The 14,987-nt window shown below is 41.1% G+C and overlaps 1 protein-coding gene and 1 pseudogene across 1 annotated transcript; both read right to left on the bottom strand.

Annotated features, from left to right (window-relative positions):
• LOC127162783 (uncharacterized) overlaps positions 1-14,987 on the bottom strand; it is a 54,155-nt pseudogene that overhangs the window by 15,920 nt on the left and 23,248 nt on the right.
• Positions 108-1,563, bottom strand: LOC127161426 (putative nuclease HARBI1). The gene is made up of 4 exons (XM_051104201.1): positions 1,000-1,563; positions 799-914; positions 581-692; positions 108-483 (listed from the first exon to the last, which is right to left on the bottom strand). Exons 1-4 carry the CDS (start codon positions 1,430-1,432, stop codon positions 110-112), a joined length of 1,035 nt encoding a protein of 344 aa, XP_050960158.1. The 5' UTR covers positions 1,433-1,563; the 3' UTR covers positions 108-109.

Raw genomic sequence — 14,987 nt, 5'->3', positions numbered from 1 at the left:
TTTGGCATGAATACAGAATTTTTATTAATGCTACTTTCTCTTGCTCTCTCTCCTTGCTCTACAGCCACATAACCAATAAAAAAACAAAACATCTGTAGTTTCAGTGTGCTTAAGTAAAATATTGTGTTGTGATTGCTTCTCTGACAGCTGCACCAGCTGGGTGGTCAAGTGTGATGGGGTCAATTTCATCAGGGAGAAGCTGGTTTAATGCTGGTACTCGCTCCTTTCTGATAGTGGCTATGTTGTGCAGAATGGCACATGCAGCCACTATCTGTGATGCCCGTTCTGGTGACACTCTTAAGTGCCGAAGGCAGTTGAAGCGTGCCTTTAGGATGCCAAAGGTCATCTCTACCTTGACCCTGGTTTTACTGAGGGCCACATTGAACCGGTTTTGTGATCGTGTCTGGGGGTCAGGATAAGGGGTTAGCAAAAACCTCTGGCATGCATATCCCCTGTCTCCAACTAACACCCCATCAAAAAGCCCTGTCATAAAACAGAAAAGGAAACATTCTGAAAATGTCGCTGTCACATTTTAAAAGAATACTTTAAAGTAGTCTGTAGTGTTCCAAATGTAACTTGCCTTCCTCAAAGCGTTGACACAACAAAGACTCACGGAAAATTCGTGAGTCATGCACTGAGCCGGGCCACTTGGCATCCAAGCTTGTGATCATGCATTCATGATCACAAGTCATCTGCAGATGAACACAGTACAGTAGATAATTAAAATGCTATTTTTTTTTTTTTATCTAAATACTCACCTAACTAAAGCTAAAAATATCACAATCATAGTACACCTACCTGAATATTAAGGCTGTGAAAAGACTTCCTATTTACATAGTCTGCCTCATGGTCTCCTAGAGCTGTGGAGATTGCAACATGCGTGCAGTCTATTGCTCCTATGACTCTAGGGAATCCTTTTAGATAAAAGTACTGTATTATAGTAAACATGTAAGTGTTATAAGAGAAATAAAATTATGTGATTTTATTAATATATCTCACCTGCAATTTTATAAAAACCCTCTTTAATTGATAAGGTCGATAAAAAGCCAGGGAATACAATAAAGCTGTTTAGGTAGCCTTGCAGTGCGAGGACCACCTTACGAATGGTTCGACAAACCGTGTTTTTTCCTAGGTGCTCTGCATCACCGATTGCATACAAGTATGTTCCGCTTGCAAAAAAACGCAACGCAATACATACCATTTGCGTTACAGTAAGGGCATGGCTTCGACGCGTCACATTTGTTATGTGCGGCTCTAGAAGTTCGCAAAGATACAATATGCCTTTGGCGGAAAATCTGTATCTTTCATACAAGTAACTATCAGGGAAGGCAATGGGATCTTGTCTGTCCCTAAAAACTCTTTCTCTGCGAAGCGCTCTTCGAACAATTTGCGCGGAAATGTCCACGGGATTTCTCAGAAAAGGACAAGCCATTGCAACAGACACTAGAAATTAGTTGCGTCACTTAAATGTTCACTACTGATTGGTCAAATTTCGTTTTGAGATCTCGAATCCAGAACTTAACCTGCCCCGGAGCAGGTTAGCCGTGCAGCGCAAGTTACCATGGCAATGAACACCAACTGAAGCCGAGTTTCTTTCATGGTACCTAAAACCCAGCATTGGTGCAAACTAATTCTAAACTTACCTGGCTAGCCAGCTAATCCGGCTTCATGGTACAGGCCCAGGGTGTGTGTAGTTTTTATGGTAACCATAGCATAATAATGTTTGTGCCAAACGAACCATAGTTTAACTGTGGTATTTGTAGTAAAACTGGTAATACAAATGGCAGTCTATTCGGTAAATAAATAAATAAAAAAACACTTTTACCACACTTTTACTGTAATAAACCATGGTTAATTTTAGTAATTCATAATTGGTACTTTTATATACAGTATAAATGCATGTTTCCACAATTATACCGAGTGATTATAAAGAATAAAAAGATCATGTAGACGAAAGTATGAACCTCTTCAAAAAAATATACTTTGTTTCTTTCAGACTGGCTACCGTCATATTTTAAAATATGTACTTCATCCGAAGAGTACATATCAGGAATTGTTTCTTCAGACGAAGAACTTCTACTGGAAAGCCACAAGCCTGCATCTGGCACATCTTACACTGTCTGGTAATTTAACATTTTACATTTACATTTATAGCATGTTTTCTTTTAATGGGAAATATTTCTGTTGTGGAAATATCTTATATTTATTTGCCATGATATAAGGAATTTGTCTTGTTTCAGATTCACTACAGAAAACACATTAACACAAAAACAGTATAAGTATAGAAAAATATGCAGTGTAAGAAGATATGTAGTAGATTGTAAATCTTTACAGTAAGACCTCATTTATTAACATTAGTTAAAGCATCTAGCAGCTAACATGAACTTACAGTGAGCAGTACATTAATCACTGCAGTATTTCTATTAATAATTACATTATTTGTTAATGCTGTGCTCATCCTGTAATTTTACTGTTTTGAGTATTAATTCATTTTGAATATTAATAGTCTTTTTTCTCATAACAGGTCTGATGACAGTAACAAAAAACAGAAAGTGACACCACAATATCTATGGCGAGTTGAGGACTATTCAGAATACGTCCCACTCTCTGTGAAAAAAAGGGTGATATATGCTTGTCAGCACGGAAAAAACTACAAGAAGACACCCACAACAGATGATTTGGTATGTATCGCTATACATTTTGATAACCACACTGTTAATGAATTCCAGGGCGGGAAGTATATTTTTGTTCCTAGAGGGCCACTTTGCCACATTTTAATGATTTTTGAAGACCTTTATTAGCTGATATAAGCAATCACAGCTTAGGGCTCTAAATAAACTTTTCTGTAAGGTAGCACCCCAGGTTCAGGATTGGACACCTCTTATGCTAAAGAAGTAAAATGTAGTTTTACACTACCCAACAAAAGTTTGAGCACACCAACAGTGTTTTTCTTATTTCTTCTCATGTTTAGAAACTTAGTCATAGAAATTACTGTATGAAATAACAAATGTACGTTGTTAAATGGTTAGTTTACCCAAAGATGACAATTCTGTCATTAATTACTCCAAGACTTTTGTTCATCTGAGAGATCTCTGACCCTCCATTAAGAGCTATGTAATTATCACTTTCAAACTCCAGAAAGATAGTAAAGGCATCACTAGAGTAATCCATGTGACTCCAATGATTTAACTTTGGCTGTAATTTTTTATTTTATTTATTTATTTATTTATTTTTGTGATATTAATCCATAACATGTTTACAAATACAATGTCTTCTCTCCCATTAACACAACATCCATGCATCATTAAACTCATGTGAGCTCGAGATGAATATTCTATAAATAAAGAATTTTCATTTAAAGATACACTATATTATTCTTGCCACTTTAGTGGTTGATAAACAAAACTGTATGCAGCTATTCCACAGTAGGTGGCATTTTGCTTGGTCTAAAGTAGCTTGAATATATGAACACTTATTACAGGTGTACTGTTGGTATTCCGGATAAGGCAAACATGGTCTGAAAGATGTATTCATGGTGTACTCGCCCATTATATAAATGTTCTAAGATACATGGTCTGCCTTTAAAATGTAAGAAATTCATACATTTGCACAGTTCATATTTGTCTACATGACTATTCTGTACAATTTGAACATAAAATGTTCGATCAAATGTTTTGCTTTGTTTTTTTGTTTGTTTTTTTTTTTTTTAATGCAGGGAGACAGGGTTACTGCAGTCAGTCTGCAGAATAAGAAGCTTGTCCACCTTACAAAATGATATATGCCATATGAAAATATATATATGTATTTGTTCACTCACAAATAAATGCTAGTGTCTGGCTCTAAAAATATGCAATCAAAGCTTTATTTTCTTTCATTCTCCAGCATACTGAACATGAATACACAAGAAGAAAAAGGTTCCATATTCAAAACAGCAAGAAAGTGGATTGCCCAGCAAAACTTTACGTCCGATATGTAGTAAGGTAAGCATTACATTAGCATGGCTTAATATACAGCATACATAATATGTAGATAGGAGCACATCTTTAAAAAGGAAAGATTTGCCAAAATGTTAGGTGAAATAAAAAGCTGTTTCTCTTTAAAAAAATACTCAATATTTATTAATCCTTTGAATACTAATAGCTGCACAACTTAAAATAGCTTTAAAACAGTGGGAATAGTGAGTCTCAATAAACACTATACCTGCTATGCAGACATTACAGACCTCTGATTAGCAGCTGTATGCATGTTTGTCTTTTTGCAGAGTTGCTTCACAGCTTGAGCTATAATGTACCTTTTCTTATGCTTACAAAGTTTCATCTTAACATGTTTATAAGGCCAACAAGTGTGATTTTTATTTTTATTTTATTTTTTTTTTTTTTTTGGTTCCTACATTTTTCTGTAAATTTAGAATACATTCTAGATTGAAAGTTACTGAGTCACTTTTTTTTTTTTTGTGGAAATGTTTCTACATAGCTTTCATGCACAAATTTGTGCATGCATATGCTTAATGATTGAGACCCAGTGGTTATTAACTGTTTTTGCTTAATGCCCCAGTTTTTATTTTGACAAATGCTGATGTATCTTCTGTTTTTTTCTGACTTTTCAAAAACACGCACCCATGATAATGCTATAATTGACCACTGCTTTAAAGTTTTTATTTATTTATTTAATGATGAAATGCGTATTTCTTGTGCTGTCTCATATAGGAGTGGTTGAACATATTGGATATTTATCTAATAGGCATTAAACAGTGTTGTTTTTCACAGATATGACCAGTTTGCTGTGACTAAAACAAGTTCTAGGACTGAAAAACAAGCGGCTATTAAGGGTGTTCTGGAGTCATTAAAAGGAAACACCACCATCACTTCAGAGATTATCCATGTCAAAATTTACAGGTAATGTATTCACAAGTTGTTCACATCTTTCTTTCTTCAGTCATAAAGAAATACTTTTTAGGAAAACATTTCAGAAATTTTCCCCATGTAGGTTAAACTTCCAAAATGTAGTTTAAATGCAGCTTTAAAGGGCTCTAAATGATCCCAGTCGAGGAAGAAGGGTCTTATCTAGCGAAACAATGTTATTTTCTAAACAAATATACAATTTATACACTTTTTAAGCACAAATGCTCATCTTGTCTAGCTCTGCGATGCGTATGTGTACTCTGTGCACTCTGGTTCAAGACTGTTAGGGTATGTTAAACAAAAACTCCATCTTATTTTCTCCTCCAACGTCAAAATAGTCCTACATCACTTTTACCTTTTTTTTGTAAAGGGCGTTTAATCTTTGCACGTTCACTTTGTAAACACTAGGTTGGTACTTCTGCAGCGATGTAGGATGATTTTGAAGTTGGAGGAGAAAATGAGATGGGAGTTTTTCGACATACCCTAACTGTATTGACCTGGATTACACAGAGTATGCATGTGCATTGCAAAGCTAGACAAGACGAGCATTTGTGATTAAAATGTAATAAATTGTACATTTTCAGAAAATAACCAATCGTTACACTAGATAAGACCCTTCTTTCTCGGCTGGGATTGTTTAGAGCCTTTTGAAGCTGCATTTAAACTGCTTTTTGGCAATTCAAACTCACAGGCACCACAGAAGTCCACTCTATGGGCAACATTCCTGAAATGTTTTTCTCAAAATTTCTTTAGAACTGAAGAAAGAAAGACAGGGGTGAGTACCTCATCTGTAAATTGCTGCACACTAGTATCTGCCAACAGTATCAATGTAATCAGACCATTGATGATCATGAAGCACTAATGCTGGCTGTCACCAATCTTGTGCATTCCCAATAATGAGTTGTTGTTTTTTTTGTTTTTTAATTTTGTTTTTTCCCTCTTCTACTTCTAAGAATATCAACTTCTATTTGTCCTTGCTGATGAAGAGAAACCGAGATCAGTTGGGAAGCCTTAAAGTCTTCTCTTTCAGCACTTTCTTTTACCCAAAGCTTCAGAGTGGTGAAGGCCATGCCGCAGTGAAGAACTGGACAAAAGCTGTGGATCTCTTCCTCTTTGATCTTGTTTTTGTTTCTTTGCACCTAGGCGTGCACTGGGCTTTGGCTGTAAGTAATTTATGAGTTAGGATGCCTTTTTAAATTTTTTAGTTTTAATATTTACATGTATTTTTTGAAAAGTGCAAAACACTATTTATGATTTTCAGTTTGTCTTTAACTTGTTGCCTATATTGCTTCTTACCACCAGGTAATTGATTTCAAATCCCAGACCATACAGTGCTATGACTCAATAGGTCAGAGACATGATGAGATCTGTCACATGTTGTTGTCAGTGTCTCCTTATTTTTATGTTATTTTGTGGTTTGACTGTTCATCTTCTTTTAATATCTGGATGTGCATCTGTTTTATTTAACAAAGTACATCGCAGAGGAGTACAGGGTCAAGAAAGGCTGTTTCTTGGAGGCTTCCAGGTGGACTGTCGGCCGAATGAGAACTAAAGTATGACACCATATGATATGATACAATATATGAGATATGATATAAGATATATGATATGGATCTTGTCTGAAATAAGTGTCATTTTAAGGCAAAATGTTCTGCTTAAAATTGTGTCTAGGCAATTCTTAAACAGGTGAATGGCAATGACTGCGGTGTTTTTGCCTGTAAATATGCAGACTTCCTTTCTCAGGGAAAGCCACTCACTTTCAGACAGGTACATGATCAAGGAACAGTATTTATGTTAACACCATTAATTCTAAAAAATGTTATTATGCTCTTGATTCATCTCTGATTCATCTCTGTTTCTCTGTAGTGTTACATTCCACTGTTCAGGAAAATGATGGTTTGGGAGATTATACATGAGAAGATCCTGTAAGCCTTCAATCAACCAATTCATCAAACGTCTTCATGGCATGTTCTTTCTGTGTAAATTAAATTTAGTATGGAATTACAGATAATTATAAGGTTTTTCTTATAATGAGATCTAACTGGAGATTTTACTTGTGTTATAGGACACATCATAGAATTGATGTGAAGACAGTAAGCTTATTAAAGTGAAATAGGTATTCTATAACTGAATAGTATATTGTAAATATTTAAAGTTACTGTATATAATAAAATGCATTTGACATGAATACTGTAACTGTAAAGATAATAAAAATTATTTGACACGAAATCCCTGTGATTGCAGACAGGTATTTCAAGATAATATATATTAATATAAAATGCATTTGACACGAAACCCCTGCGATCCCGGACAGGTGTTTCAAGATACTGTATATGAATATAAAATGTATTTGACACGAAATCCCTGCGATCCCGGACAGGTGTTTCAAGATATTAATATAAAATGTATTTAACACGAAACCCCTGCGATCCCGGACAGGTGTTTCAAGATATTAATATAAAATGTATTTGACACGAAATCCCTGCGATCCCGGACAGGTGTTTCAAGATACTGTATATTAATATAAAATGTATTTGACACGAAACCCCTGCCATCGCCGACCGGTATCTGATGCAAATGGCCTTCCTCAAACTGCGCATGATCGGTGACCTTATGCAGATTCTCAAATAGGCCACGCCCGCCTGGTGACGCAGTATCGATTACGCTGTTCTGAAACCCCTGGAAAAAAGTGAATCCCTGGACTCGCTGCTAGAGATGGAGATGAAGATCGCCGGACAAAGCCTTGAATTTGGTTCTGGTCCTCGCAAATCTTATGGATTCTGAAGATTTGGGTTACAGCACACAAATAAAATTGTTTAATTTGTAATTATGATGCGTGTTCGGTGTATTTTATGGTTCTATTGTTAGTCACAGCATGTTAGAGAAAACGCCTTTGTGTTCCACCACAACAAACGAAGGTAATATTACATGAATGATTAAACGATTGCAGAAATATTATTTATTTTAAGGGTTTAACGTGTAGTCATGATAACATTATGTAGACCTATTCTTGGAAACGAGCTGGCAACAGAAATCACACAGAACAGAATGAAATGTTATAATTTCATATTAAGTAAACGTTAAATGTTTAGATGATGTAAATATGTCAGTATTGTACATTTAGTGTCTGTAAAAATGTAAATAAATGTACATTTTGTAGAACCACATTTTACGTTGCGTTGTTATATGTATTGTACCCTGTAACTTCGTTGAACAAGAGGGGAACAATCGCCACTTTAATTTACAACCCGCAGATGGCACACTAGTAATGAAAAAGATTTATCTTGACCTAGCTTATATATTGATGGAAAATAAATTTCACATATACATATTTGACATAGGCTATTTTATTATTGACAAATAAAATATATATTACAAACTGCTGAAAAACTAAAAAAGTTTTGATTCATAATCCATAATACAAATTCATAATCCCTTTTTAGTTTTGAACAACACATGTTTAAGATTTGATTCAATCCAATATCTGAAATCTGACCAGATTACTATTAAACAACCAGCCCTAGATGATTTTAATGAGAATCATCTAGGACAGTAAAACTTTTTAACTTTTTTTTAAAGCCTGCAGTGCCTGAATGAATAAAAAAGACAAACAGTGAGCTACAGTACAAAAAAAAACATGACAATCAGAATAACCAATAACTACAAATTAATTAGAGCTTGTTTCCTGACATGTAAAAGACATTGCAAGTGTAGCACGCCCACTGTCCAGTTGGCAGTACTGCAGTGAAATCTATGTGATAGAAATAATGAGACGGTCAAAGTTGTGCTGGTGTTCAAAGCTGAGCCGCGCTAGTAATGACTTTATTACAATCATTTAATCACAATGTCTTGTAACTTCATGAATATCTCCATACAGCAATAATAATTCTTGAAGTCTTTACATGTGATCCAGCAAAATCAATAAACAGTGTTTTCTGCATAACCAAACCCTTGTCTTGGCTCTTTCTTTATGCTTTCACTTTTTATACAGTACATCCATAAAACATATTACTGGAATCTAATTAATACTTATTCCACATAAATTGACATAACCATTAGACTGTTTCTGTAAGCAGTTTTGACTGCTTCCGGCTTTGCTACTGTTCGGACGCTTTTGCTTACTGCTCCGCGCTTTGCTCCCTGTTTATATACTTTTCTCAGACTTTCTAAGATTTTAACCTCAGCAGATCAGCACAGTGCTCAAACAACACATTTTTGGCACAAACACTAAATTAAAAACTTTTCGTAAGTGGAATAATACTACGAAAAAGGAGACTCTTTGACTCCCACTGCCAGCAGTTTACATTCCGGAGACGGAAAAACACAGCTGCCTACTTTCAACAGACGAGAAAGAAAATGCCTCTTCAGCCTCTTCTGGAATCTACTTGCTGCACAAACTGCCATAGACTTCTACAAAGGATTGTGGTTCTTGAAACAAAGTTACTTGTTGGACTTCCAAAACAGGCGAAACACTCAGCAGATCATCGTCATGGACCCCCTCAGCATACAGCCAGTGAGTCCCATCAACCTACTGAATCTCAACAGTTTATAAGTGTAGAGGAACACGCCAAAACTGATCGACACACTAATCAATGGCACAAACAGGGAGCGAGACCCAAAGGCACTTGAGACATCAGATTGTCACGAGTGTCTCGCATTGCTGCGGTAGCATCCTATACCCCAGATATAGCTATGATGAGGCTTGCAAAAACTGGTATTTTACCACCTCCTATACAGCTTGAGAACAGATTTGAAGCACTAATGAATGTGGATGAAGAATCCCCAAATGTGACTGAACATGGATCGTATGAGCCAGCAGCTAACATCACTACTAACAGGCGCTCAAGGTCGAACAGACAGCGGTATTCAGCTCAGAGTGCAGCCGAGCCCAGGACTCTGATAGTGGGTGACTCCATTATCAGAAATATCAGTAGCAGTACTACAACTACATGCTGCTTTCCTCAAGCAACTGTCTGTGATGTGAACAGGGAACTTCGGAACATCCTAATGAAGCACAAGACTGCAAATCGAATCATCATCCATGTGGGGAAGAATGATATTCGGAAAGAGCAGTCAGAACTCCTAAAGAAGGACTTCAGTGAACTCATCGAAACACTTAGAAGACTTGAAGTTCAGCCGTTCATCAGTGGACCAATTCCAGCAAGGGGAACTAACATGTTTTCACAGTTGCTCGGGCTGAATACATGGCTACAAAGAACCTGCAATCTAAAAGGAGTCAACTTCACTGACAACTTCAATCTTTTCTGGGGCCATAGACAACTGTTTAAACTGGATGGCCTCCACCCAAACAAACTAGGTGCAAGAGTGCTAAAGGACAACATCTATTTTTCACTCCGTCATCCTTCAGTAGAGTGTGCCAGTCCACCCAACATGAATGGCACTCACACACCTGGACAAAGTATGAGTGACCACAGGACTTCAAATCAGATTCAGAGTCGTCATGTGGTTGACACATCCCACAAGGACACTGACAACACCACACAGCCACAACAAGCACTGCTCATGGACACCATCCCGGCTGAGCCCTGCCCACAGAGCTCATCACAGACAGACTGTGACGTACTACAACAGCTCCAAGACTCAGCGCCGAAGGACGACTTTCTGGTAAACAGCCAGGAAAGCCAGGACAACATATTTCAGCCACCGGAAACACCAGAGCCAGAGCCCCGCTCATCAGACACCTTATCTTTTCTGGGAACGTCCTAGGCTTTTCCGTGCGGATGGCCTGCACCCCAGCAGAGTCGGAGCGGAGCTGCTGTCGGACAACATCTCCAGGACGCTACGCTCCATTTGACTAGTAAGTACATTCTCAAATGATTGCTACGATGGCTTTTGTTCTGAACGCTTAAATGATAGTAGTTGCACTGTCCAATCTATAAAGACTGTGTCTGTTCCTCGAATAGTGAGGTCAAAACATAAATTTAATGCAGGATCTAGAAAAAATCTGATCGTAATTAAACCAGAAAAAAGCAAAATACACGAACAGAAACCATTTTTAAAGCTTGGGCTCCTAAACATTAGATCACTTGCACCCAAAGCAGTTATTGTGAATGAAATGATCACAGATAATAGTTTTGATGTACTCTGCTTAACTGAAATCTGGCTAAAACCTAATGATTATATTGGTCTAAATGGGTCTACTCCACCAAACTACTACTATAAGCATGAGCCCCGTCAGAGTGGTCGTGGTGGTGGTGTTGCAACAATATATAGTGATATTTTCAGTGTTACTCAGAAAACAGGATACAGGTTTACTTCATTTGAAATACTTTTGCTTAATGTTACTCTGCCAGATATGCAAAAGAAATCTCTCCTATCTCTTGTTTTAGCTACTGTGTATAGACTGCCAGGGCCATATACAGATTTCCTAAAAGAATTTGCAGAATTCCTTTCAGAACTATTGGTTAATTTTGATAAAGTGCTAATTGTCGGCGATTTTAACATTCACGTTGATAATACAAATGATGCGTTAGGACTTGCGTTTACTGACCTAATAAACTCTTTTGGAGTCAAGCAAAATGTCACTGGGCCCACTCATCGTTTTAATCATACACTAGATTTAATTATATCGCATGGAATTGTTCTTACTTATATAGATATCGTACCTCAAAGTGATGATGTTTCTGACCATTTCCTTGTATCGTGCATGCTGCGTATCACTGATATTAACTGTATGGCTCCGCGTTATCATCTTGGCAGAACTATTGTTCCAGCCACCAAAGATAGATTTACTGTCACGGGGAGAACGAGACGAGAGACGAGCGGATCCATTTGCAAACCTTTATTAGGGCTAGACAGACACATAGAAAAGCAGGCAGGGTCGAGACGGGAGCAGACAGGTGCATAAGGGCTAGGCAGAGAGTAATCCATAATCCGGGCGTGGGTCGAACAGCGGCGAACGTTATCCAGGGGGCGAGGCAGGAGAAGAGTCAGGCAGGCGAAAGTTCCGAAAGACAGATTAAACAAAACAACAAGGCAAAACCAGGAAACAAGACACGGGGAAACACGGAGAAACGCTTTGCATGAACGATAGATACAATTCAATACTCGGCGAGGGGTGACAGGAAGACCAGGGTATTTATACTGTCCGTGATTGGTGCAAATGGTAAGAGCAGTGGCTGATGGGAAATGGAGTCCGGGGTGTAGTGCAATAGTCAATGTGTGAGAACGAGGTGAGAGCGACGTCTGGTGGTGAGCGGAGAACAGGACACCAACCAGATTTGTGACATAGCCCCCCCCCCAAGGAGCGGCTTCCAGACGCTCCAACAGAAACAACAGTCCAGGGGAGCGGTGGGGGGGCCAGGGGACTGAGGCAGAACCGGCTGGGCAAGGGTCCTCCAGAGCGGAGCATGAGGCACAGGCGTACTCCAGGGCGGAGCCGGAGGCGGAGCAGGACTCCTCCAGGGCAGAACTGGAGGCGGAGCAGGAGTCCTCCAGGGCGGAACTGGAGGCGGAGCAGGACTCCTCCAGGGCGGAACTGGAGGCGGAGCAGGAGGCACAGGAGTCCTCCAGGGCGGAGCCGGAGGAGGAGCAGGAGGCGCAGGACTCCTCCAGGGCGGAACTGGAGGTGGAGCAGTCCTCCGGGGCAGAGCAGGACGCGGAGCGGCCCTCTGGGGAAAAACAGGAACCCGCGTTACGGTCTGGGATCTGGGGAGAACAGGGACAGAGGAGACAGACAGAAGAAGGGGAGAAGCAGAGAGTATTGAGGTGAACGCCCTCTCCATAAGAGGTTCCACAGCTGACGCTGACACCTCTGGAGGCATTGGCGCAGCTTCTCCTACGGGGAAGGCCTCGGGGGCGGACTTGAGGTCAGACGGGACCTCTGGAGCAGACTTGGGACCAGACGGGACCTCTGGAGCAGACTTGGGACCAGACGGGACCTCTGGAGCAGACTTGGGACCAGGCGGGACCTCTGGAGCAGGAAACCGCTTTATGGCCTGGGACCTAGGAACAGTAGAGACAGAGGAGGCAGACAGAATAAGGGGAGAAGCAGAGAGTTTGAGGCAGAACGCCGCCTCCCTAGGAGGACCTACAGCCGAAGCTGACACCTCAGGAGGCATTGGCGCGGCTTCTCCAACTGGTGAGGCCTCTGGGTCTGTCTCGTGGTCAGACAGGGCCTCCGGAGCAAACTTGAGATCAGACGGGAGCTCTGGAGCAGGCTTGGGATCAGACGGGAGCTCTGGAGTTGGCTGGCGAACAGATGAGACCTCTGGAGCTGAGTGTGCAGCCCACACACTGAGAATGGCGATCGCCAGCACGCTAGAAGACATGACGTGACCAGGCTCAGGGAGGTCAGACGAGACCTCTGGCACAGACTTGACGACGGGTAGGACTTCTGGAGTCGTCGTCAAGATCTCTGGAGCGTAGCTTGCGGCCCAGATGCTGAGGATGGCGGTTGCCATCACACTGGCAGACATGATGTGACAAAGCTCTGGGCGGTCAAACGAAACGCGACTTGACTCTGGGCGCTCAGACGAGACGTGACTGGACTCTGGGCCGTCAGGCGGGACGTGACTGGACTCTGGGCCGTCAGGCGGGACATGGTGAGGCTCTGGACAGATAGACGAGACATGACAGGGCTCTGGAGGGTCAGACGAGATGTGACCTGGCTCCGGGCCGTCGGGCAGGGCGTGACTTGACTCTGAAACAACAGTAATACCTTGACTTGGCTCAGTGAGTGCTGCTGTGACTTGACCAGATTCGTGAAGATCAGTAGTGAACTGACTTGACTCTTGGAGATCAGCGGTGACTTGATTTGATACGTGAAGACCTGCGGTGGCTTGAACTGGCTTGTGAAGATCATTGACTTTACTTGACTCAGGAACCACGACTGTGACCTTGCTTGACTCAGGAACCACGGCTGTGACTTTGCTTGACTCGGGAGCCACGGCTGTGACCTTGCTTGGCTTGGTTTGAACGGCTGTGACGTGACTTGACTTGGTAGGAACAGCTGGAACATGACTTGACTTGGCAACAGCAGCTGGTGCAGGTTCAGAAGAGGCAGACATGACCTTGACCGGCTGTGGCCTGGCTGACGTGGCGTTAGCAGGCGCTGGCTGGGCTGACGTGGCGTTAGCAGGCGCGGGCTGGGCTGACGTGGTGTTAGCAGGCGCGGGCTGGGCTGACGTGGCGTTAGCAGGCGCGGGCTGGGCTGACGTGGCGTTAGTGGTAATCTTTGCGTCAAGCACTGGCGTGGCGGCCCTCTTGAGCAGTGCAGACTCGGGCTCAGGGATGATGGCGGAAGCTTGACTGGACTTGGAAGCTTGACTGGACTTGGAAGCTTGACTGGACTTGGAAGCTTGAGCTGTAGCCTGACTTGACTCTGGAGCAACAGCAGCAGCTTGACTTGGCTCATGAGGATCTGCTGTAGCCTGGCTTGACTCAGGAACAACAGATGTAGCGTGACTTGACTCAGGAACAACATAGCTTGACTCAGGAACAACAGCTGTAGCGTGACTTAACTCGGCTCGTTTTATTCTACAACCGCGAGTGCAGCGTGTTTGTAGTGTGTTAGCCGGTTATCTTGCCATTCACTTTTACTTTTTCTCTACGCCTTTTTCTACACAAGTTCATCAGACAACAGTGGTGAGTTGAAATCGTTCTACAACTACGGTGAGTAATGGCTTCTTCTCCTTTCCTGGTAACCTGCATCACCTGTCATATGTATAGTTTATCAATCTCTGTCGGCAGTGAGGGATTCACATGTGATAAATGCAGGGAAGTAGTTAGGCTGACAGAGAAGATTTCAGAACTAGAGACACGCATCCAAACTTTAATCGAGGATAGTAAGAATGTGAGGGCATTAGATACGGCTTTGGATGCGACTAGCTTAGGAAGTCCCGTACATTGTTCGGTTCCGGTAACTTCGCCTTTGCAGCAGGGCAACTGGGTGACTGTGAGACGGCATAGTCGCGGGTCAAAACACCGCTCTTCCGTTCCGATCAGAACATCAAACAGGTTCTCCCCACTCAGTGACGCACCCACTGAGAAACCTGATCAAAGTGCTCTAGTTATTGGCGATTCTATTGTACGGAACGTGAAAATAGAGACACCAGCCACCATAGT

Source organism: Labeo rohita, chromosome 3 (assembly GCF_022985175.1).
Source record: "Labeo rohita strain BAU-BD-2019 chromosome 3, IGBB_LRoh.1.0, whole genome shotgun sequence".
In the NCBI taxonomy this organism is placed as follows: Eukaryota; Metazoa; Chordata; class Actinopteri; order Cypriniformes; family Cyprinidae; genus Labeo; species Labeo rohita.
Note: the sequence above shows the minus strand (reverse complement) of the source record. Positions and strands in the feature narration are given on the sequence as shown.